Raw genomic sequence first — 25,045 nt, forward strand, 5'->3', positions numbered from 1 at the left:
CCCGCCCCCCAGTCCCCGGATGAGGCGGCCCCGGCGGCGGCGCGCGCTGCGGCGGCTGTGACAGGGGATGCGCTCCGGTGAGCGGCGGGGCCGGGGCCGGCCCGGGGGTCCCCGCGGAGGCCCCAGCGGAGGCCCCAGCGGGCCGGGCCGGGCGCGGCGGGCGGGGGGCGCGGGGCGGCAGGGAGGGGGCCGGGGGTGCTGCGGGCCCCGCTCCGCGCCGCGATTGGCTGCGAATTGACAACGGGGCAGGGCCCGCCCCCGAGCCGCGCCATTGGCTGCGGGCGCGGCGCCGCCGCTTCCCATTGGCGGAGGGCGCTGTCGGTCACGGCGCGGCCCCGCTCGGCCGCCGCCCTGCCGGGCCCCCCCCGCAGGGACCGCGCCGGGTGCGGGGCCGGCCCGGCCGCACCGGGGGCTCGGAGCTGCCCCGGGCCCTGCCCGCCGCTCTGCCGGCCTTGGCCCCGAGCGTGGGCGTTTTCCCGTCACTGACAGGGAGCCGGACGCGTGGTTTGCCTCTGTTCTCGTAAAATCCCTGATCGATCCTATGCCCGGGGTGCAGCGTCTTTTTTAGGAAGAAATTCCTCCCGGAAATGGTGGTTGGATGCTGGAGTGGGCAGGGAGGTGGTGGTGCAGCCGGCATCCCTGGCGGTGTTTAGGGAAAGGCCGGTGGAGCTCCGTGCCCTGCTGTGGGCGACAAGGGGGTGTTTGGTCTCAGGTTGGACTCGATGATCTCAGAGGTCTTCTGTGATTCTGTGATCTCTGTTGGATGTTTGTCAATAATTCAGCGCGGGTTTTTCTCTGAGGCTGTTATCCTCCCTGTCAGCCCAGAGAGCCCTGTTGTGTTCCTCTGAACGTGCCCGGCCCCGAGCAGCCCGTGCCCCGTGCTCGGGTGATGAGCGTGACCCGAATTGCAGCAGACGTGCTGGAAAGGATGCGCTGCCAGGAGGGCAGAGACGTTCCCCGAGCCAGGCCTCAGCCGAGTGACTCCCACCAGCACATCCCTCTCCCTCCCGGGAGGAGGAGAGCTGTGCTCTCCCACCCACAGCCCAATCTGCACTGGGAGTGACTCAGGGCTTCTCTGGTCCCTCTGCCACTCTCCTGACTTGCTCACAAGTGCAGGGGGTGGAGGGCACTTTCGGATGCCTGTGGCATTTGTTGCCTGAGAGGTGGTTAAATACAAGACACTGGTGTAGAAGAGTTCCTTGGATACTTCAGAAAATTTTTTTTCTTCCTTTATTTTTTTTCCCAACCCCCCAAGAAACAATTCCTGGACACTGCAGAGAGCTGGTGGCCTTTCCAAGGTCAGTGTTTCGTTAGAGGTATCAGTGACTGTAAGGGGAAGAAGCTGTCCCAAGGCAGAAAATAAACCTTTTAGGTATTTTGGAAGGGGCTGCCCAGGGAAGTGGTGGAGTCCCCATCCCTGGAGGTGTTCAGGAAACTCCTGGACATGGCACTGAGTGCTCTGGTCTGGTTGACAAGGTGGTGATTAGTCAGAGGTTGGACTTGATGATCTCAGCGGTCTTTTCCAACCTGAATGATTCTGTGCTTCAATATTTATTTATTTAAATGTCAGTTTGATGCTTGCAGTGTGGCTGCATAGACAGGCTGGTTGATGGTGCCAGTCAGCTGTGGCTGCACAGGATGTGGCAGGGGTGGGTAAAAAGTGTGGGTCTGGGATTGATAGTGTCAGGTCTGCCCTGGAAGAGATCCCCTGTCCTGTTTTCTGGCTGGGCTGTGCATTCCTGTATTGTTGCGTATGTGGAGGCAGAGCCCAGGTGAGAAGATTTAATCCCACATGTCACTGGGAGTCCCAGAAGTGGAGGAAGCGTTCAGAGGCAGTGTTTGAGTCACTGTTTGAGCCTCCTTCCTTCCTCTTCAGGGGAAAACCCTCTTTTTTTTGGTCCCTGACTCTTTAGAGGTTGCAGATACGTAAGATAATTCCTCATTTGGTGAAGAAGGACAGAGAAGAGAAAGGAAAGTAGGAAAGTGGAGAGAAAGCACGGGACTGATGATGTCTGTGACCTTGGTGTCACAAGGAATCTTGTCTCTGGAGACGCTGCTGGCAGCAGACTGCCAAGAAGTACAGCAACAAAGTACAGTTTATGCCCTCAGTCCATTACAGTTGGTTTTTTGAGCCAGGAAAGTGAGACTGCAGAAAGGATGTGGTATTTTTGCAGCCCTTGATGTTTGTGACACCACAAACATAATCAAGATAAGCTGGGGAGTGTGTTCAGCAAACTGCCTGCACTGCTGTGCTGCCCTGACCCCGGGCAAAGCCAGCCAGACCCATCAGAGCAGATTTTTCATGATGTGGTTGTGTCCCTGGAGGGCTCTTCTGTCCCCACAGCTCAGTGGAAGGTTGGGCTGGTTCCTTCTCCTGATCAACAGAGTTTGGGGGGTTATTTTTAACATTCCTGTTGTTAAGTGCTCGCTGCAGAGCCCCTCCCTGCTGGGGGCTGGTCTGTGATGCCATTTCAGGGGGTGTTTTTCAAATCCACTTTACCCCTCTCCCCGACACTGGTAGAACTTCAGAGATGTAAAAGCAACAGAATTCAGTCCTTTTGGCAGAAATCCGTGCTGAGTGCTTTTCCCTTGGAATTCCTTGGTCATTCTGTGGTCCAGAGGCATCTCACCCTCTGGCCACCGCCTTCCCAGGAGATGTTGTCATCGGGATGGTTCGAATTGCTGGGGTGACAGGGAGGCCCAGGGGACCTGGAGCTGTCACTGCTGCAGGCTCTGTGCTGTGTGTGCCACAGCCTCTCAGGTAAATCACTGCTGCTGCTGGGTGGGATGCCCTGGGATTCCTCAAGGTTTAAGGAGCAAGCAGGCAGCTTTGAGCTGGAGAAGGTGGAGTTGGGTGGGTGATCTCCAGAGGGGTTCAGCTCCGTGGCAGCCTGTGCCAGCTGCCAGCCTGGTGTGGGTCAGGATCAGAGCTCCCGGTGCCTGTCACACCTCACCAACCTGCCTAGGAGGGAGCAGAGGCTGAATCAGGGACAAGTGTATCCTTTCCACAGCCTGAATTTCCTCCTCAGTTTGCTGTTTACTCTGCTCTGTGTGGATTCATCCCTCTGGAGTTCCTGGGTACAGAGCTGGGAGCAAATTGCCCCCGTGCTCAGGCCAGGTTGTTCTGGGACACACACAGGGGGCCTTCCTTCACCTCTGGCAGTCCTGGACCTGCATCAGGAGCACCAACCTCTTCAGCTTTCCTTTTTTAGTCACTTTGGTGAGGTTGCTTGGGAAGGAATAGAGGTCAAATACCTGAAACTTTCCATGTTTGTGAAAGCCATCAATGTTTTTTAATATAAAATTCTGATAGTTTTGGTAGTTGTAGCTTGATTTCTGAGAAGAGGCTTCTTGCATCAGTGCATTTCTTCTGGTTTCAAGGCTTCCAGCCCAGTGCTGGCTCACTCTTCAAGGGTTTTTCTGTGACTGGATATCAAATATTCACCAGACAGATGAGTTCTTGGCCATGTGGTGTAGAGCAGACATGGTATATTTGATTAATGAGGCTGTTGAGATAACAAGGCTTCGCTGTGTGCTGCTTAGTTTATCTTAAAGGCTTTTCTGAATTTGGCACCAAGTTCCTGCAGGTAGGAATTGGTTATCTCCTGCCTCCAGTGCTGCCCAAATTGGAAATGCAGGATTTATTGTTGCAGCAGAGCAAGGAGCGTTGTGCTGACGCTGTGCTCGGTGACTTTCTTCTCTTCCTGAAAGCTCCTGTGCTGCTGTTGTAAGGGAGAAGGAGGCATTTGTTGTGGTTCACTCGGGAACATTCAGTTCAAAAATAGAACTGCAGGAGAAGGTTCACTTCCCAGAGGTTCAGTTTCATCCCGGCGATGGATGCAGGCACACATCCAAACGTGTATGGAAATCCGCCGGCTCCTATTTCAGGATGAGCAAAACAAGCCCAAATTGATTGGTGGAATCTAATCCATGGCTTTTGCTTGTTTGTTTTCCATCTTCTAATAAGACAATGCACATTTGCCTTGAGTTTTGGCTGAAGTGCTCGGCTTACCTTGCTTTGAGTCTTGATTGGGTTTGCGGGGAAAAAAATCAAGAGCTTCAGGAGTTTGGGGTTACCTGTTGGTCATCTTGGTTTGAGAAGGTAAAAGAGTGGTGGGCAGAAGGTTTCTTCTGCTTTTCTGCCTGTGAATCAGCAAAAAAGGGGAAGAGGAAGAAGAGCTGGTTGGGGACAGTCCTTCCTGCTCTGCGTGGCAGCTCTGGACGGTGTCAGCACTCGGTGACAGCGTCACTGCCTCCGAGAAGGGGGCACTGCGGCAGCCAACAGGCACTTGGACATTTTATGATAGCCACGGTGGGCTGTTATCTCGAGAACTGAAGGCCACATGTGAGCTTGGCAGAGCTTCTCGATCAAGTCCTAGTTGAGGTGGTTGCTCGTTTAATTCCAAAGGTCAGTGGACGTTTGCGGTGCCTTGAGGGGAGGGGGGAGCAGCCAAGCGTAGCTGGGGGAGTTCAGCCCTGTGGTTGGTCCTGACTGAGTGGCCTTGCTTTGCTTCTGCTTTATTTTTCATGTTTGGTGTCTGAAAGTACTGGGCAAACGGGGCTGCGAGGAAGAAAGCAGAAAACTGTGAAGAAAAACGACCTGTTCATGGAGATCAAATAATACTCATTCTCTTTATATGGCAGTATTTCTGAGCTGGTGTTCAGTGGGAGAGTGTGAGGCAATTGCAATCAGGAGGAATGCTTTGTGCAGCCACTTGAGATGCTGCAGGTACATCCAGGGTGAATTGCAGCGTGTGAGCAGTGCTCAGAGTCATCCCTGCCGTGGCGTGTGAGCGGCTGAGTGACTTTGAGAGCAGGCAGGGGTGGATTCCCGACTGTGGGAAGGGGTGGGTCCCAACTGAGACATCGTGTTAGATTTCAGGCTCAGTGTTTTGGTCTTAGATTTCATCCCAGCCTTCGCTGCAGTCTCCCGTCACATGGAGAGCCCGGGAAGCTTTTTTAAGGTACAATGTTACACTTCAAGCTGTGTTTGTGTTTTCATGGCTTAGCTGGAAGGTGGCTCCAGAGGGATTTGGGGTTGGCCTTGAATGCAAGATTCCTTAAATTACTTGAAAAATACTGTCTGCATGTTAGATTGGTTACTTCTGGTACATTCTTGAGCCTTTGGCTCTTGTGATGTCTAGAGGATACTGCTCCTCTTGTTTTAAGGATGCTTTTGAGGTGGGAAAACAGATTCGTCCTGTACAAAACCCTCTGGATTTAGACAAGTTCTTAACCTACACACTGTGTTTTTTAGAGTCATTGCAGCGTGGAAAAGTTCTTTCCTTTTCACAGTAGAGAGTTGCTCTGTCCTGCTGACTTGGTCGAGGGGGGCTTGAAAGGAGCCCCGGTGTTCTGAACGTAGTTCTTGTCTGGGAGCAGCTTTGGAGCTGGAGCTGTGCCCACGGAGCTGTGTTTTCCCAGGGCACTGTGTGAATGCTAAGCTGTGTTGGAATGAATTTGAGTGGGCAGCAGCATAAGCCTGCTCTCATTTTCCCTGGAAGACGCTGCTGCATTGTCTTGTCTGCTCCCTGAAAGCCTCAGTGTTGTTTGTCAAAGGCTGGATTCTGCAAGTGCCACGTATGCAAAGGAGCCCTGAATAGGAAGGACTGGCCGTGCTGGTTCTCAGCTCCTGACAGAATTCCCAGGGCCAGGACAACAGGCAGCAGGCTGAGGCAGAGCAGTTTTTGTTCAACTCTTGGTATTCCGTGGGCATCCGCTCTCCCACACATGAGATGTGTGGAATTGTGTGGTTCTGTTAAATTGTCTGGTTATGTTCTGCTAACTCCTGGGATTTCCTCTCTGCTTGCACCGTCCGTGTTTTTGTGCCATCATTCTGAGGGAATGGACAAAGGTTGGCAGAGTGAAGGATTTTCCTGTGGCCATGTGTGTGCTGGGAGCAGCTTTGGAAGCTGTCAGTATCTCCCAGCTCCCAGGCTGGTATTTTGGCCACGAACCACCGTGTCTGTGTGCTCTTATCTCCTTCTCCTGCCCCTCATGCCCACAAGGGAATACAAGTGACAAAAAGCGGGGTATGGGTGCTGGAGCTCAGCAGTGCACACTGGCATCTGCAGCAGGGCTTTATGCAGCGCAGTCAGCAGATCCCAAATCCCTGCTGATAGCATTAGGGATGGTGGGAGACATAGAGCAGGCCCAGTCATGAGCTACCACCTTGTGCAGGTGGCTTCACCAAGGCAGGATGAGAGAGTTGGAAAAGGTCTGGGTGGGTTTGGAAGGAAGAGTTCCTGCCCAGGGCCTGAGCCAGCACTGGGCTGAATCTCCTCCCTCCAGTGTCTGAAAGGAAAAATCTTTGGACAAGGAGTGGGGGCCAAACTCACCTCCTGTCCTTGTGAGTCCCTTCCAGCTGTTCCTGTTCCTGCACAGGCTGCTGTGCTTGCAGGGATCCCTTGGATGTTTATTTCTCAGGGTGTGCCCCATGTGAGCAGACAGGAAGGAGTCTTGTGCCTTATCTCAGCTACTTCTAGGAAATGATGTAAGATGCTTTCTTGCACAAGCTTTTTTCTAACCACATCCTGAATTTTGCTGACAGCTGGCTTGGCTGCTCACCTTTTGAGCTCAGCTCCTCTGGAGCTGTGGGAGCTGAGCCTATGTTGTGCTTTGTCTCATTTGTTTGGGGATGAATGTGCTCCCTGCTGCTCTGAGCCTCTCCGAGTGTGCTGGTTTAGAGCCATACAGGGAAAAGTTGAAGGGATTTATGGAAGGGTTGGATCAGTGCTGGACAAGTGCTGTGGACAGCACCCAGCAGTGCCTTGTCCTGGCAGTGGGAATCACTGTCCAGGAGCAGCTGGACACACCTGAGCTTTGTCAGGTGTCTGCTCCCACCATGGAACTGCAGCAGTTCAGGAATACTGGGCTCCACATCCTTCTGCCCAGGACTTGGGCTTTGTCCCTGTGGAGTGACTGAGCTGCCTTGGTAGCAGCTGACACGAAGAAATCCCTATCTGAAATTCTTCATGGGAGTAGCTCCACAGGTACTTGTCATTCTCAGTGCAGGAAAGGAAACACCATCATTTCTCCTGGGCAGTGTGATGACCTGAGCCATGACATGTGCTTCTGCAATAAAGCTGTGAAGTTAAATAAACACAGTGCGAGATTTGAGGTGTTTTGAGGTGCTTGGCACCCTCTGGATAAATTTACTCTTGGCTTGTGGCAGCTGCAGTCTCAGCTGGAGAACCAATGTGCCAGTTCTGCCTTGCCGTGTTTGGCCTGGCTGCCCTCTGACAGAAGCATGGGATTGTTCTGGCCCACTTTTCAGTGTCAAAAATGTGGGTCACTGAGATACAAAACACATTAGTGTGACAATTTTAGCCTGAAGGGACAGAGTTGGCTGAGAAGTGATGCCTGCCAGAGTGTGAAAGTCAGGACTTCTAGGTCAGCTCTTCTGATCAATGGGCTTGGTGCAGGCTCACAGCCTCTGCTTGGAGCACAGGGGAGGTTGGGTTCACCCCGTTCTTCTTCTGGGTGGTAAGGACAGAATTTGAGGGTTGGCTTTTTGAGGAGGAAAAAAAAGATGCCTTGGAGAGCTGTGGGATTGCTTGGGAAGGGCTCAGCAATGGTGCATCTCCTGGCTGGGGTCTGAGCATTCTCCTGGTGCTGCTGTGCATTTGATCACCTTCATCAGCTCTGAGACCTGGTGTGTGCTGAGGCCTCCCCTGTCTCATGTCCCCTGGACCATATAAAACAGTATAAAAATTATGTTTGGTTGTGTTTCTTGTGCTGGCTGAGAGCCTGTGGAGGTCCAAGAAAGGAGGATCCTCATGGCAAGGGGATCTCCACTGCCTTGGCATGGGAAACTTCTCTGAATACCTGCAGGCTGGAACCACTCCCATGTGACGTGACCATGTCATTTATGGGAGAGGCTAAACTTCCTCGTGTCTGTTTGAGGCAGCAGAACTATGTGGATAATTCCTGTTACCTGCAAGCAGGAATTAGCCAGGACTTGCTGCAGGAAGAGTAAGTTGAATTTTGATCTCCACACAGAGCTGTTTGTAGTTGCCTCACTTGGAGTGTTCATCCTCCTTCATTACTCACCGCTGCAGCTCCAAAAGCAACTGTGGTGAAGTCGCTGTGTGGTGGCAGGAGGCAAAATCTCTTTAAGAACATTTAATGAACTGAAGTGGAAACTGATAGCTGTAAAACCAGCTGGGGGCCTGAGTGGGCTTGTGGCACCAACTGGAGCTTCGGTGGCAGGTACAAAATACAGCCAAACCTTCTGGTCTCATTTCAGGCTGCTCCACAAGCACTTCCAGAGGCTGGGGAAAATCCTGTGGCTCGTTGGGGCAGGTCTGTGTGCTGGATGAGCCCTGGGAGGGATTGTTGGCATCCTGGACATGGGTGCCAAGTCCTGAAGCCCAGGATTCAGCAGAGGTTTTGGGGGTGGTAGTCTGTGTTTGTCCTGAGTGTATTCCTGTGTTTGTGTCCTGCAGGTCGTGTTGATCATGGACAGTGAAGAAATTCCTACTTTTTCGAGTCCAAAGGAGGAAACTGCATATTGGAAAGAGCTTTCCTTGAAGTACAAACAAAGGTATTGTGGATTTGCAAGCTGAATTTGGTTCTTAATGACCAGAACACTGTTTACTCTATTCCTCTGCAAGACCACACCAAGGTGGTTATTAGATGGTTTAGAAGAAACCTGTGAGAATCCTCTGTAAAGGATTTCCAGCTTTAAAATTTCCATCTCTGTGGGAGCTGAGTGTTTCTTGCCCAGTGTCACCATGCCAGGAACTGCAGGCTATGTTTTGAGCATGTTTGAGCAAGAGCAGAGCCTTTTTATGATCATGTGCACCTTTGTGTAATTAAAGTGCTGCCTTAAGTGGTATCTTGATGTTTTATCATAAGAAGGCGCCTTTGGGCTTGCCTTGTATCACTGCTGTTCCCTCAAGCTCCTTGTAGTGGAATTACTGGTATGAAAAGTGGCTGATTTGGTGTCTGCTGCATTTGATTCAAGTGTTCTGTAGCTCCTGGCCCTGCCTGTACCAGTGGTTTGCATCTCTTAGGGGGCACAGGGCTTTTTTGTTACCAAAAGTGCCAAGAGAAGCTGCTCTCTGGAGCAATGCTGTGCTTCTGGAGGGATTGGGAGGTGGGCTGAGGTTTTTTTGGAGGGGGGGGCACTGGAGGAGGATCCCAGTTTGGTTTTTTTTTGAAAGCTTTCTTTGCATTCAGTGTAACTCATGTGCAGTTGAGCTGAAGTTAAACCTCCCTCAAGCCCAAAGAACCCAAGGTCCAGGTGGCTTTTTTTGTTTGGTTTGGGGTTTTTTGGGAGGGAGGTGTTGGGAATGTGGAGCAGCCTGTCCATGTGGAGAACCCAAAGCTGTTCTTGTGTGTCAGAAATTCCATCTGAGACACCAGTGGATGTGTTGTTGCCTAAAGCCTTGGTGGTTTTCTCTGCTGCCTGCTCAGGGCCGAGCTATTACGTGTGGTAAAGATGCAAATTTAATAAGCAAAGTATGTGGGGTGGCTACTTCTAGTATTTAATAACTTGCAGTGGTAGGAGGTAGGCATGTCCTGGCTTCCTGACTCTGCATGATTTTTAAGAACTTTAATTTTCCAGCTAGTGCAGAGATGCAGAAACTGTTGTTCTGTCTTCAGTTTTTAACCAAAATCTGGTTAAATGTTTGCTTAATTCATTGTCTGTACCATAAAGTCTGCTAGCAGTGAAAGCTAATGGAGCACAAAGTGCTTCTCAGGCTCCCATGAATCCTGTAAATAGCTTTGATTCCACACAAGCATTTAAGGTAGCTGTTGGGTTTGATGTAAGAGAATTAATTTCCTTCAATAGTTCAGCTTAATGTAATTTCTCTGTTTCCCCATTTTTCTGTTTCCCCTTAGAGGTCCATGGATGACACTTAAGTGCTTTAAAACTCCCATTTTTCAGCTTTTTATTTTAGGAGAGCTGCAGATTTTGTTTTAACTTGGGAGATGCTGGCTTTTCCACTGATGAAATCCTCTCCTTGCAGCTTCCAGGAGGCCCGTGAAGAGCTGGCTGAGTTCCAGGAGGGAAGCAGGGAATTAGAAGCTGAGTTGGAGGCACAGCTAGTGCAAGCTGAGCAGAGGAACAGAGATTTGCAAGCAGATAACCAAAGACTGAAATATGAAGTGGAAACATTAAAGGTAGGTTTTCTCTGTGATAGTGTTGCTTTTCCTTTCAGCTGCATCTTGGATCTCCTTTTGGATCGTCTGGGCTGCTCTTGGGCACTGAATATCCAAATAAAAAAGGAGTTGTCTGGTTAAGATCCACACTGAAGCATGGCATGTACCCCAAATAAGGCCAGGGACATTTCTGGCAGAATTTGTCTTGTTCACGTCATGAAACGTTGTCCTGGAGTTTGTGCTGGTTTGAATTCCCGAGGCTGTGCCAAGGAGGAGCTTTGTTTGTTCCTCAGGGAGCACCAGCATAGCAACAGGGGACAGCACAAGGGGTTTGTCAGGCCACTGCCTGGTCACCTTTCTTTTAAACCAGTCTTTTGGTCCTCAGGGTCTCCTTGGTTTTATGAGACCCCAAAGGAAACAGAAAACGGGTGATTTGTGCTCATCTTCCAGGGAGTCTCCACATCCATTCACAGCCGTATCTGTGGAGCCAGGAATTGCTTAAGGATCTGCATGTGCAGAAGGCAGCTCTGAATTGATGCTTCTGTGTTAACAAGTTCTTGCCTCTCTTGAAATCTTGAAAAAGCAGCATTTTGGGCAGTGTTGGCTTATTTAGTGAAGACAGAGGTTAGAAATTCGCTCAGTGGAAGGAGGGTTTATGGGATTACTTTGTGTCTCCAGTGCTAGCTGTACTTGTAGGGTTAGGATGTGTTTCATGAGGTCAGTAGTTTCTCCACAGGCCCCTCTCAGTGCCCTCAGAGGGTGTTGGGCAGTGAATTCCTCTGAGGATGAGTTCGTGGGCCTGGAGGTTTTGTGAAGATTTCAGTGGCTCGTTTTTGCTCATGGGCACGTCAGACAATTTCTGGTGTCAGGGTGGGTGCTGTCAAGGGAGAAGCACTGTAGGGGAGGCTGTGCAGTTGGATTTCTCTCTGCCTTCTGGGGCAGCTGTCAGTGCAGGCTGTGGGGAGCAGGTGCAGGGACACATCCCTGAGAGGCAGCTGTGCCATGGTGAGATGTCTGGGGTTTTGTACTGCAGCCAGCCCTGATGTTCACAGCGTGTTCCTTCTCCCTCTCCAGTTTCTGCTCTGAATTACCAGCAGTCCCAAATCAGCATTCTGCAAAGACAGTGATACTTTTTGTGCCCTTTTTCTGCTGATGACTTGGACAGTGCCAGCAGCTGATATTTATCTCCCTGTTCTTTGTTTCAGGAGAAACTGGAGCACCAGTACGCCCAGAGTTACAAGCAGGTGTCGTTGTTGGAGGATGACCTGAGCCAGACAAGGGCCATCAAAGATCAGCTGCACAAATATGTGAGGGAGCTGGAGCAGGCCAACGATGACCTGGAACGTGCAAAGAGGTGAAGGCTGCAAACCTCCTCTTCCTTTCAAGTTTGCACTACAAAGATCTTCTCTTTGCTACTCAGCTCAAGCATTTTATTGTTCCTTAAAGGGAGGATAACGCACAATCAGAAAAACCCAAACACCCCCAAGGCACTGGATTGTTTGACCAGTGCAGCTGCCCCTCACCTCCCTCAGCTGGTTCCTGTTGCAGCAGGAAGGGCAGTGGGACAGTGTGGTTTGTGCTCCTGTGAGGAACAAGCCCAGATCCAGCCAGGCCACTGCACTGCCTTTGGTATTCTCAACTAGATGACTTTTATTTGTGGTCCTGCTGGCTCAGAGCCCCTTTGAAGTCAGAAACTCCTGCTTTCCATAGTTCCTGTTAAATCAAACAGGCCAGAGGAGTCTCCTGGTCCCTGGCAGAACAGCTGCAGGGAGCAATCCTGCCCTTTCTAAGTGCCTGGAATGAGCAGGCTGCTGCTGGGAACGCCCAGTTTGGGAGGAGGTCATGCTTCCCTTCTGCTGAATGGGAATTCTGCCCTTGATTCAGGAGAGCAGGAATGAACCTCTGGCTATCTGGAAAAAAGATCTGAGAGCTGAGGCCCTGTTTCCACAAGGCTCTTAAGCTCTTGACTAACTTTTGATGCTGACTTTGGGAGGAATTGGGTCTTAGGTAGTATCCCAGTGCTCTGCTTCCCACCTTGGCTGGGCTGTGCCTGTGCAGAGCCCTGAGAGCACAGCCCCACCTGAGCTGATGCTCTGATTAATGCACAGCTTTGGAGCATGGCTTGGGAAAAATGGAGCTGGCTGCTCTGGACTGGCTCTTTCCCACATCTTTGGTGCATCCCTGAGAGCCAGATGCTATCATGTTCTTTTCATCTTTTTCTCCTGTTTCTTTGGAGTTGATTACTCCCTTTTAAGAAGCATTTCCATGGCTTTCAAATGCTTACCTTGAATGGAGCCCTGCTAACATTTTTCTTCTGTTATGGTTTTGAATAAGCTTTTATGCTGGCTGAGCTGGAGAACCTAATATTCTGGATTTTGTTTCTAGGGCAACAATAGTTTCATTGGAAGACTTTGAACAAAGGCTGAACCAAGCTATTGAGAGAAATGCATTTTTAGAAAGTGAATTGGATGACAAGGAGTCATTGCTGGTCTCTGTACAGAGATTAAAGGATGAAGCAAGAGGTATGGCTGGTCTGGTTGGTTCTGTGTCCTGGTGCAGGGTTGCTTTGCTAAAAGAGATGAGCAGCAAGCAAAGCTCATGTTTCTGGAAAGCCTCACATGATGAGACTTGAACTGGATGCTGTAGGTGTTACTAACAGTGTGTTCTTTGTATGTCCAGTATAGCCAAAAAATAATTTTGTCATTTGGGCAGAATTAATATCAGATTAATTCAGGATTTTTAGCACAAAAATACTCTGTTCCACGGATATAAGATAATTGAGGAAATGTGCTTCAGAAGTTCCTCTTGCTGTGGGGTTTATAGGAAGGGAAAGCACAGGAAACGACAGGGAAATACAGGAGAAATGGTTAATTAACTCCTAAAAAAATCTCTTCTGTGTTCCTTCTAAGCCCCTTGGAAATTGCCTTAAATATTTTATTTAAGATATTCCAGTAAAGGCTGTGTTTAGACCTGTGAGTGAGAGATGTTTGGGATGGTGTTCTGGGATGTGACTGGGAGTTGGGAATTCCCCAGTGGATTTCACGTTGAGGATGCTGGGGAAGCATTTTTAATGGTTGGTATAAATGGATTTCTCTGACAGTGGAGGTGAGCTGCTCACAAGCCTATGCCAGCCAATTATGTAGTTTAGAGGTTGGTGCTTTGCAGCTTTGTTCCCTAATTGAAGCTTCCTAAAATACTTCCTCATTTAAGGCCTGGACCTAAGTGTGACACAATCTGACAGCAGGTTGGGATTTTTTGTTGTTACTCTCCTTTGTGACCCTTTTTGAAGCAAGTTGGTGCCCCAGAAATTGGGAGCTTTATTGGAGGCACAGGGATTTAGTACTAAATATGAAGAGGAAGATTTTCTGAGGAAATATATGTATTATAATTTGAGATTAGGGCAATAGAACTGGAAAAAGCAGCAAAACCCAGGGGACTGTTTTCTAGAACACTGGAACAATCAGCAAAACAGACATCTTGTTTCTTAGATGAGTCATTTGGAAATTTTTAGCATTCATGAGTTATTCCCCCTGGCAGCAAGCAGGAACAGTAGCCTCTAAAAGAACTGGTACTGTCAAACTCCAACTGACATTTCTGATTGAACAGCCTCAGATCCTCTTCTGGAAGCCCAGACAGATTTTCACTTCGGCTCTGCTGTTTCACCTAAAATCAGTTCTAAATATTTGTGACAGCTTAAAAGCTGTAATGTGCAGTTAATTTTGCTCTTGTGCCAGATTGAGGCAAGGAATGGGAGGTCTGTGAAAATGAAGTTGCTCTGCCCAAAAAGGAACAGCTCACTTGTAATGTTTGTTTGCATCTTTGTGAGGATTTGAGAGATCCATTGCTGGGCTGGGCTGGATTCTCTTTGTAGCAGAAAGCTGTGGAAAGGGAAGGGGACAGGGTAGGGGATAAGCTGCAGTCTGGGAGGAGGTGAGAATAAAACCAGGCTTTCCTAATGCCCCATCTTTTCCCTTGGAGTTCCTTTCCTTTGGACTGCCCTCTGTTCTGCTCCTTTACTTGCCAAGGCATCAAGAAACTGGATGCAACCCTTGGACTGCCTTTGGCTTGTGTGGATTAAGTGGAAGAAGAATGTAGAGAATGGGAAACACTGGAATATATTGGTCATTCCTGTTTTTCCAAGCTGTGTTTGAGCAGGAGCTGGGCTCAGCAGCAGCAGCTCTTTGTGTCCAGCTGCAGTTTTTGTAACATGGAGCTCACACTGCAAATGGGGAAAAATCCTGAGGCAAATTGGCTGCCCCCATGCCAGGGACAGGGAGCTCTCTGGGGCAGGCAGGGCTGTTTGCTCCCTCCCTGTCCCAGCTGGAATGGGAAGGGATGGGGTGGGGTTGGGGCTGCTCTGTGGGCTGTCCTCACTGCTGGAGGAAGCAGCAGCAGGCACTAATCCTGGATTGTTGGGAAGTGTCTTCTCCTGCCCCTCCCAAATGAACAGAGAGAGTGTTTGTGAGAGAATCAGTCACTAATATGGGATTTTGTGGGGTTTTTCCTTCTCTCAATCCTTAGACCTACGGCAAGAGCTGGCTGTGAGGGAAAGGCAGCAGGAGGTAACCCGAAAATCAGCACCCAGCTCCCCCACTCTGGACTGTGAGAAGATGGATTCAGCTGTCCAGGCCTCTCTCTCCTTGCCAGCTACACCCGTTGGAAAAGGATCAGAAAATAGTTTTCCTTCCCCAAAAGGTGAAGGACCCGTAGGAATGGGGTCTGGTTGTGCTCCTTAGGGAAGCCGAGGTGGATGTGGGGGTGTGGATCCCACACACTTGCATGAGTTGTGTTTGAATCCCGGGGCAGCATCAGGTGCATTTCAGGAGTAAACAGCCCGGAGAAGGACAGTGAAGCTCAGACACTGCCTTGGGGGGCAGGAGGGGTTTGCACTCTGCAGTAGGTCCCTGCTGTAGAGCACTGACGATATTTGGGAATTCAGGGAAGTGCAGGGACTGATATTTCTGCTCACATAGGCAGCAGCAGTGCTGGGTGAACATGGGCAGGAATTTGGAGTCTCTGCTACCACTCTGCCTTTTCAGGGGTCCTGTTTCCTCCGTGAGGCAGTGGGATGTTAGTCCAGCCCCTTTTCCCATCTGGAAGGCTCTGGACAGTCACAGGGATTAATACTTTATTTTTCAAATGAGAAGGAGTCGATTCCAGAGGGAGCTCTGGCTGGATTAGATGGATTGCACTCAGTAGCCTTGCAGATGAGAGTGCATGAACTCTGTCTGGGGGGCTCATGGGACCGGGGGCAGTGGGCAGGAGTTAAGCTTTATCATTTTTCTCTGGCTAGTGATCCTGCAATTATTGTGGGTAATGGTATGAAATGTCTGCAGCAAGATCGTAGATATGTTTGGGGGTTTTTTTTATGTAGAAGCTGATGAATTTAAATTTTTTTCAAACCTGAACTGTGGAGGAGTGAAGTAATAAGATGTGTCTGTGTTTGCAGCTATACCAAATGGGTTTGGTACCAGCCCACTGACTCCTTCAGCTCGAATATCTGCACTCAACATTGTGGGAGATCTGCTACGGAAAGTGGGGGTGAGTACTCTGGGCTCTCCCTGGGGCTTCTGTCCTTGTGCTTAATCTCAACACGGCCTTGGCCCATGCTGGGTACATTCTGCAGCTGCCAAATCATCCACATTCACTGCTTAGTATTTGATAATGCATTTTTTAATTTTTTTTTTTTTTTTTATTTTTAAAGCATGATCCCGTGGTTCTGATCCAATTTGGGGTGGCAAAATTCCTATTTGGAGTAAAAGTTTTTCAAGTACTGGGTTAGACACTGTTAACTTGTTCTTACCTGAACTGGGCCTGCAGCTTCCTCTGGGCTGCAGAGCTGGAGCTCAGGCTCTGGGTGAGGGAGGAGCTGGGATCACCCTGCCAGGGTCTGCTGGTGGGAGAGCTCCTCTCCCAGGGAGTTCTGCCACAGATACTCAAAGAAAAACTGGAAACCTTTGGTAAGAAAGTGAGAAAATAAATCAGGAGAAAGCCAAATGCTCCCATCTGTGGTTGGTGGGGAAGTGAAATGCATGAGCCTTTAAAGGGATTACACTGTGAGCAGGGAAGAAGTGCTTTAAACATCTGCTGCAGTGTTGTTCAGGACCCAGGCTTTCCACTTGGAACAAGAAATGACTCCTGAGCTCCCAGGAGCTTCTTGGTGAGCTGTGGTGGTTTGTGTGTGAGTGAAGCTCAGGGAAGCTGGCTCTGGCTGTGCCCTGTGCCTGTGTAACCCCGCTGAGCCCGGCAGGAGCTGCAGTACAGACAGTTGTTTTAGCAAAGTTGGACGTGAAAAATGGCCTGGCTGCTCCCATTTGGAGGCAGCGAGCTCAGCCTTGGTTGAAAGGGCAGCAGGACAGCTCGGGGTTAGCAGTGACATGTTTAAAAGGGGATCATTGTGAGTAAGAGTCTGCAGGGGATTTAGGGAGCTTAGTGACAATCCCATGTGATTACTCTGCAAGGACAGGAAATGCCAAATAAGCAAGCTTCTCTCCCAGGCTGCCCTGAGCCACAGCTCAGCCACTGGGACGGGGTTCCAGCTCCTGCACTGCTCTAGGAGCAATTATAGAGTGGTCAGGTTCTTTGGGGTTTGGCTGTGCCTCATCCCAAGCCTTACACTCCCTGTCTCTGCAGGAAGTTTCCACTCTGCTTTCCTGCCTGCAGCTGAGACAGGGAGTCCTTGGCTCAGACCACACTGGCTGTGGCCAGGGGACAATCTGTGACACCCAGAGTTACCTACAGCTGCCTGTATAGTCCACAATCCCTAAATAAACTTCCATGGATTCCTAGGAGTCTGCACAGGGTTCACTTACCTGTGGCAGCATGTCAGTGCCCTGGTAATGGAATATTCTGTGCAGAACAGCACCAAACCTCCCATTTGGGGAGATGAATTTCATTTTCCAGTGCAGGCATCTGCAATGTTCTGAGTGCCCCCACGCACAGGGGTGTAATGAGTATGGACATCCTGCTACACCCCGTGGATATTCAGGATAAAAGGGATATTCAGCCTCTGAGGGTGGCAGAATGGGCAGGTGACGTTCTGGAGTAAAGGAGAGAATCGGGATGTTGCTCCTCCTTCCAGGAGTCACTGTCACTTTACATAGAGGAAAAAGACCCCACCAGGCCTGTTGGGAAGGGTGGCAGTGGAGCTTTAGAAAATGACTATTTTGCAAGCCAAGATTAAGAAAGAAATTCCAGCAGGTGTTGTCCTGGTGAAAAACCAACTTTCCAAATGCACAGTCCCTCTTAAAACTTCAGGATTCTGCTTTAGGCTCTCAGTCTTCTGATCAGCTCACAGCAGCTGCTGAAGCAAGAAATTTTGGTAACTTCTGCTAGGATTTGGCTTCCTTATCTTGGGTAATTATTTCAAAGTTCATCTGTTCTAGAATCTGAGCCCTCGTGGAGCTGAGTAATGCCTGGCAGTCTGCATCAGCATCTGTATGTTTCCTTTGTGGTTGGGTGACAGAGGAAATGACAGCTTTGTTCCCATTTTTTTGCCAAGGGTGATCACACTGAAGTCCTGATCATGGCAGTCTTGGACTCAAAAGCAGCAAAATACTTCCTTTTAATTATTACTTTTTTAATACTATTTTTTTCTCTCCCCTTTCACAGGCCTTAGAATCCAAATTAGCTGCTTGCAGGAATTTTGCAAAGGACCAGGCATCACGGAAATCCTACATTTCAGGGAACGTCAACAGCGCCGTGATGAGCAGCAACGGCACAAAGTACCCACACCCAGGGCACACGTCCTTCTTCGACAAGGGGTGAGCCAGGGCACAGCTCTGCCCTCGGGGGGGGGGCATTTCAGCAGCTCCTTGGAGCAGTTTTCATGGCTTGTCTTTAGCCCACCACAGTTTTCATCCCGTAGGAGAAATAACTCGTGGGTGCAAAGTCTGCAGGGGGTTTCTGTAAAGCAGAGAGGAAAGCAGTGTGGCTGTGCCTCAGCTGGCAGTGCCTGTCCTGCCTGAGCTCTTGGGGGCTGCAACACCAACCGCAGGCAGTGAGGAATGGGCGCTCTGAGGGCATCTCAGGAGCAGAGGAGGGCTTGCCAGGTGTGCTCTGGGCAAGTGCATGCAGAACCCCAGACGTGGAGACTGCCTTGGAGCAGCTGGGGCAGGCAGGGATGTTCCCTGGGAGGGATCCTGGGTGCTCACACCCCCTCTGTGAGGGCAGGGATGAACCATCGGGGGAGGAATTCTGGCTGCTGAGGGGTGGCTCCTCCCTGCTGTGAGTCAGCCTCGGAGCCGGGGGTTGCTTTCTGGGAACAAGGAGCCCTCCTGTGTGTCTGCCGTGCCCAGAGCTCCCTCTGGGATACTGGGAAATGCTCTGCAGGAGGGTTTTCCCCAGTGCCTCACAGCACGAGGCCCCGTAGGTGGAAAGCAGAGTTCTGCAGGGTACTGAGGGCAGAACAGCCTCCATGCTCCCTGTGTGTCCTCACGTTAAACCTCAGCGCAGTTTAATGCTGATATTCAGCACTTCCTCAATCCTGTCTTTACTTTAGAGAATGAAATGAGCTTTTTCCAACCTGAAAGTGCCAGAGCAGCCAGCTGAGCTTCCCACATTCATCCTCAGCAGAGCTGTGTGGGGAGCAGGGTGAGCTGCACCTCAAAAACTGGCACTTAGAGCTCCTAGAGCCACTGGTGTTTGCTGCTTTGGCAAAGGCAGAGTTCAGAGCCTTAAAGTCATGTGCAAATCAGCTTTTGGGCTGTGTGTGCTGCAGGGCTGAGGGGGCCGTGCATCCCCCAGGGAGCTGCAAGTGCTGGGGAGGGATTATGGCAGCTCTTAGCAGGCAGCACAGCTATATTGAGGTGTGGTGTGACTAATAAGCTGATTGCTCTGTGGGGTGGGGGTCACTTTTAATTATGCAGATTGTCATCACACTCCTTACCTGGGCTGGCTGCCTGGAGGGAGGAGCAGGCTGGGGCTGAGGAAGGCTTAGAAACCCAGGAAGGAAATGCTGCAGCAGAGCTGGGGGTGTTAGTGGACAGGAAAAGGGCTGGAAGTGGTTCCTGTGCTTATCTGCAAGTTGCCAGAGATGCTGCACAGCCCCACTGTCCTGTCCTGGTCCCCTGTACCCCCGTGTGCTGTTCCCAGGCTGTCCCTTCACCCCCTCCTGCTCCCCTGCTCTGTGCCAGGAGGTGCTGGCAGTGCCTGTGCTGGGTGCAGGCTCCAGGGCTGCTGTGGAAAGCCTGGCTCAGCCCTGGGAGCTGGACTGGGAGCTGTCCCCAGCCAGGGTCACAGCCGAGCCCTGGCCATGCTGGCCCAGAGTGGCGGTGCTGGGTGGGCACGAGGGCCTGAGCCAGGCCTGCCCTTCTTGTCCCTTCCTTCCTTCCTCTCCAGCCATCAACTCTCCTCCCTGCCCCGGGTGTTGCTGGAGCCTGATCCAGGTGTGGGTGTGGCCCTAATCCAGGTGCAGCCCTGATCCAGGTGTGGGTGTGGCCCTGATCCAAGTGCAGCCCTGATCCAGGTGTGGGTGTGGCCCTGATCCAAGTGCAGCCCTGATCCAGGTGTGGGTGTGGCCCTGATCCAGGTGTGAGTGTGGCCCTGATCCAAGTGCAGCCCTGATCCAGGTGTGAGTGCAGCCCTGATCCAAGTGCAGCCCTGATCCAGGTGTGGGTGTGGCCCTGATCCAGGTGTGGGTATGGCCCTGATCCAAGTGCAGCCCTGATCCAGGTGTGAGTGTGGCCCTGATCCAGGTGTGAGTGCAGCCCTGATCCAAGTGCAGCCCTGATCCAGGTGTGGGTGTGGCCCTGATCCAGGTGTGAGTGCAGCCCTGATCCAGGTGTGAGTGCAGCCCTGATCCAATCTGCAGCTGTTGCCTAAGGAACAGCTGATGGCTGAGTGGTGGGTTGGCTCAGAGATAACTCAGCCACACCATTACAGCTCTGTTTACCTTCCTCCTTCTGCCATTTAATTGGTTGAAATATTTGAGGCATCTCCAGCTCTTGCCAAGCCCCTGCTCTTTGCCCTCCGAGGGGAACAGGGCAGCCCTGCTTCAGGGGAGGCCTGGAGCACAGCAGGACTTGCACCAAAGCTTGGCTGCAGGATTGGGGCAGTCAGGGCTTTCCTACTTGTTAAAATCTCAGCAGTGCTGGTGGAAGATTGGTTTCCTGCAGATTGGTCCCTTCAGGAGCATGCAGGTTCTGTCCAGATGCCAGGGAATGGCAGAACAGCACCCGAGGATGGTCCTTGGGATGGGTACTTGCTTTTTGCTGTTGTAATTATTGTTAATTGGTTGTTAATGTCAGTCCAGTTTTGTCCAGGGAACAAAACTGCTCTGGGCTCTGCAGGGCCCTGGCACTGGGACAGCCAGCCTGAGGTGCCTGTTCCCCTTCCTGCAGTCCTGAGTGCCAAAGGCCTCATAGCTGATGTTTATTCTTGGTTATTTTTGTGAATCTCTTGGGCTTTGTTTTAATGAAACGAGCTGAAGTTTGGATGTGAGAAGTGCCTGTGCTCACACACAGCAGTCGGAGGTGTCTGTGCTGTCCCCTACAGCCCTGATCAGAATACACCAGGCTGTGAAATCTGGGTCACTTTTCAGTCCCAGATCCACCTTATTTGAAGGTTTCCCTGGGACAGAGGGAGCTGTGGGTGACTCAGGTACAGGAATCCTGTGCCTGTCCTGTGCTGGGTTGCCCGTGCAGAGCAGTCTCACTGTGCAGAGGTCAGACAGGAGAGGTTTGCCGAGGTCTGGTTTAACACCTTTGCTTGGCCCCAGTTGTTGCCTCAAGGGTTGTGCTCAGGAGTGTCATTTTTGTGTGCATAAACTTTCCCTTTCTCTCCACTAGGCGTGAGAAGGTCATATTCCCCACCTTGGTCATGGGTAAATGAATTCATTTGCACTGATTGGCTGCATGTGGTGTAACCTGGGGCTTGGGGCAGATTTGGGGGCTCTGGTAACTGCACGAGGTAGTTGGTAGTGTCACACACTAATGGGCCCTGATAGAGCCTGAGGCTGCAATTGCTCTTTCTCCTTACTTGAAATAAACCTCTCTGGTGCTGTGACCTGTTGCAAACATAAGCCTTGAGTGCTGCTTGCTTTCTTGATCTGTGTAATACTTCAAATAAGTGCATGTTTCTGATTGAACTGGTCCCAGCAGGGATGCAGGGGAGGTGTGGCTTCATTGATGGAGTTCATTCGGAAGGTTTGCCCTTCGGTTGTGATTTTCCTGCAGCATTTTGTGGCTCTTGATGTGCAGTGATGTGGTTGTGGCAGGCAGGAAAGCAAACAAGGGCACAGGTGGCTGGGAGATGGCCGGGGTAGAGCAGGGAGGGGACAGTGTGGGCAGGGACAGCAGTGTCCCTGCTCGGTGTCACTGTCCATGCCCAGCACAGCCGTGGCAGCTGGGAGCAGCTGGGGCAGTTCCAGGTCTCCAAGTGTGCTTTACCAGCTCCGTTTTCCCTTCAGGCTGGACTGTTCAGCTCCAGAAGAATCTTCCACTGAGGATTTGTTGGAAACTTAGAGCTGAGGGAGTCTGGGGCATGAGGTGCTAAGCACAAAGTCCAGCTCGAAATGCAGGTTAATGAGTCCAAATTAGCAGTCAGGGCAGAGAGAGTGGTTGGACACAGACACAAATCCCATGGCACTGCAGGGACAGGCGGTCAGAAACATCCCTCAGCAACCACTGCAGGGACCTTTCCAGCAGGGAATGCTGCTCCTGGCTCTGTTTGGAGCCTGGTTTCTTGGGGATCCCAGAGCAAGGACATGGCACAGGCACCACAGAGTGTGCTGGAGTGGTCTGAGAGCCAGGGAAAGGGGGCAGGAGCAGGAGGGGCTGGCTGGGGTTAATCCCTATGGGCAGGAGGCTCCAGAGACCTCCCAGAACTGCCCGAGTCAGAGCTGGAGCACAAGAGCTTTTCCCAGCTCACTTCTGGAAGCTAAAGCAGGACCTGTTATTGGTTATTTTTACACTTGCTGTGTTTAAGGTATTTCATTTTCCTTTAATTCTGTCTCCCACTGCAGTAATGCTGATTTCTTTCCCTTTTTTTGGTGCCTTTTCATGTTACCATCATGTTACCCAAGGCTGGGTAAGCCCTCCCTAAGCTCAGCCTTAGTGCCCGCTCTCAGTATCCCCCAGCTGCTGCTGCTGTTTGGTGCCTTTTGCTGTGGCCCAGCAAATCCAGGCTGCTGCTTCACCTTGGATGAAGAAAGGCAGAGCTGGGGAAGTGCTGCAGAGCTGGACATGGAAGCAGGACCTGCTGAGCCTCCAGGGCTGTGGGGTTCTCCCCCACGCTGAGCATTGCAGAGCCCCCTGAGGGCAGGGCTGGTGTGGGGGGAAGTGCTGATCAGGGATGTCTTTGCTCCTGGACTGGGATGGAGCCCCAGCCTGGGAACTCCTTACAGGAGCCGTGTCAGAGTACAGATGGAAAAGCTGCTGGACCCACAGGCTCCTCTCCCACCCATCCCAGGGGGGATTGCTGGGGCACAGAGACAGCTCTGCCGTGGCGCTGGCCGCCCTCAGAGCACGTGTGTGTGTGTGTGTGTGTCCCCTCCTGAGGGACACAGGGCAGGCATTGTCCCGGGGGCTGTGCCCTCGCTCCGGGCACACGGGTTCCCAGTGCCAGGGAAGGGACAGGTGCAGCTGAGGGAGGCTGGGTCTGTCCCTGCACCGACCCATCGTGCACAGACCCAGCGTGAGCCCCAGCGGGCTCAGGCTCTGGGGCCACTCGTCCTCCTGGGATGGTCACCTCAGCCAGGACGTGCCAGCTCCGGCCCTGGCGTGGGCCCTGACCTGGCAGCCGGAGCTGGGGCCCTGTCCCGGTGCTGTCCTGGCCCTCTCCCCGGGCACGCCGTGAGGAGGAGGAGCGGGGCCAGGGAGGGTTCCGGGTGCTGGGGAGGGGCAGCAGTGCCCTGGCCCCGGCTGCTCCTCCCTGACGGGCTCTCTCTCGTTCCCAGGGCAGTGAACGGCTTTGACCAAGGGCCCCCCGGCCTGGGGGGCTCCCGACCGTCCTCGGCGCCGGGAATGCTCCCCCTGAGTGTATGAGCCCGCGGGAGTTTGGACTTGGATGCTTTTCTCAGCCCACCACGAGAAGAACTGCTCCTGATTCCTCCCCATTCCCACCCTGCTGGAACATGGCCCTGAGAGGAGACCCCGAGCCCACGGCCCTCCATGTCCTGTCAATACAGTTTGTTTTCTGCTGTTGCTCTAGTGGACGTTCTCTGCCCTGGCCCCACGAGCTGCCACCCTCTGCTGTGCTTGGGGACACCGAGCCCTGCTCTGTCTGGGGGGCACGGGGGTCCTGCTGTGCTTGGGGACACCGAGCCCTGCTCTGTCTGGGGGGCACGGGGGTCCTGCTGTGCTTGGGGACTCGCCTGGCCTTGGCCCTTTGGCTTTTCCCTCTCCTCTCACTGAGGTCTGACAGAGCCTTGGCTGCTCCTCTCACAGGTTCGTTCCCCTGTCCCTGTCCCCTCCCAGGCCCTACAGCTGCTGCTCTCAGGCCTCGTGGCAGTGCCCTGGGGGGCTGGCAGTGGCCCTGGAGCTATTTGCACCTGGAGCTGGCCCCAGGTCCTGTCTCAGTTCCAGCTGTGTCAGTGGCAGTCACAGCAGGGCTGGATGAGCGGCTCCAGCCCGGCCCATCCCCACTGGACAGCTGGACACGCACAGAGGGCCGGGGCAGGGAGGGAGAGGGGGCGTGGCAGCGCACTGGGGTGACCATCCCAGCCCCCCCAGATGCCTTGGCAGGGCCAAGCACGGCTGAGCTGTTCTCCCTGGGGCTCCTGCCCTGGTGCAGGGGTGGCGGTGCTGTGCCCAGGGGCTGTGCCCTCAGGTGCCCCCAGGGCTGCCCCACAGCTCCGTGGCCCTGCTGGACTTGGCCTCCATCCCTCACCCTCCACACAGCGACCCCGTGGGAGCTTTAGGAAGCTGCTGCTCCACCTGGCCCCAAGGCCCTCCCTGCCCTGCCCATCACCCCTGTGCTGTAGGACTGGACTGTCCAGCACCACCTGTGACAGTTTGGGGCGACTGAGCTGTGTGGGTCTTTCAGGCAACACATTTGTGTGGTTTCTCTGTCCATGTGCCTCAGAGTCGGTGGATTTTTAGACTGAACCAGCAAATGGAGCCAGGGTTGGAGCTGAGGGTTCAGCAGTCGTCGTTCAGGGGCTCTGCAGCTCCCAGGTGGTTGAGTTACAAATGCTGAGAAAAAAACCCCACTGGCCCAGCAGTGGAGGTGGGATTGTCCCTTTGCCATTAGGGTTTGTATGGTCCTTCCTTCCTGTGCATCCTCTGCTGCATTTGACTGTTTACATTTGTTTTATTGTACATAGATTTGTAAACATAATACCTTTGCCTGAGGTCTTTGTACATAACTTGGGCTTTGTAGCTTTATTTATTCAGCCTCTCTCTGGCATGTTTCCATAGGATGTACCGTTCCACCCTGGTGCCACTGACATGATGTGGTTTCAAAAGAATGAAAACAAATGAGACTAATCTTCCAAAAATAAAGTTCTTTTAATGTGGAATCAGTGGATTTTGCAGAACCAGTGGCCTTGGCTCTTACTTTGTCCCATAGGGGTTTCTGCCACGGCCCAGGGAGGGCCGGTGTTCAGGCAGTGCCACATCATCCCACACCCCTGCCCCTGGGAGAGCGGCTCGGTTTGGGCCAGGGGCACGGGCACTGCTGGGGCTGAGCACACCCCAGCCTCTGCTGCTGGCCCTCAGGGGGGACACAATATTTCAGCTGGCGACATGCTGGAAGCTTCCAGCTGCCTTCTGGGGGATTTCTGCCTCCTTGGAGCAGCTGGAAGGAGTTTCCTGTGCACAAGAGCCGGGCTGGGGCCCGAGCCGGGGCTGCTGCTGCTGCCGCTGTCCGGCCGGGCTCGGCCCCGCTGCCCAGCCCGGGGCTGTGCTCGTGTCCGGCCCCGCACGGACAGCCCGCACGGACAGCCCGGACAGACAGCCCGCCCCGTTCCTCTGGGGCTCGCTGCCAGCCTCTGCCA

The 25,045-nt window shown here is 52.3% G+C and overlaps 1 protein-coding gene across 6 annotated transcripts; it reads left to right on the top strand.

Moving 5' to 3' along the window:
- NDEL1 (nudE neurodevelopment protein 1 like 1) lies at positions 1-24,586 on the top strand. Of its 6 annotated transcripts, XM_069032269.1 has the most exons (11): positions 2-77; positions 8,249-8,304; positions 8,448-8,545; positions 9,978-10,131; positions 11,316-11,464; positions 12,496-12,632; positions 14,632-14,805; positions 15,560-15,651; positions 17,722-17,873; positions 20,898-20,932; positions 23,006-23,073. In XM_069032269.1, exons 1-11 carry the CDS (start codon positions 68-70, stop codon positions 23,011-23,013), a joined length of 1,065 nt encoding a protein of 354 aa, XP_068888370.1. In that variant the 5' UTR covers positions 2-67; the 3' UTR covers positions 23,014-23,073. The 6 variants fall into 6 exon arrangements, with proteins under 6 accessions (XP_068888371.1, XP_068888370.1, XP_068888368.1 ...); XM_069032267.1 differs by lacking the exon at positions 20,898-20,932 and having other exon boundaries at positions 23,006-24,586; XM_069032271.1 differs by lacking the exons at positions 2-77; positions 20,898-20,932 and adding an exon at positions 577-1,298 and having other exon boundaries at positions 23,006-24,586.
- Positions 24,587-25,045: the final 459 nt, after the last annotated feature.

Source organism: Aphelocoma coerulescens, chromosome 18 (genome assembly GCF_041296385.1).
Source record: "Aphelocoma coerulescens isolate FSJ_1873_10779 chromosome 18, UR_Acoe_1.0, whole genome shotgun sequence".
NCBI lineage: Eukaryota > Metazoa > Chordata > Aves > Passeriformes > Corvidae > Aphelocoma > Aphelocoma coerulescens.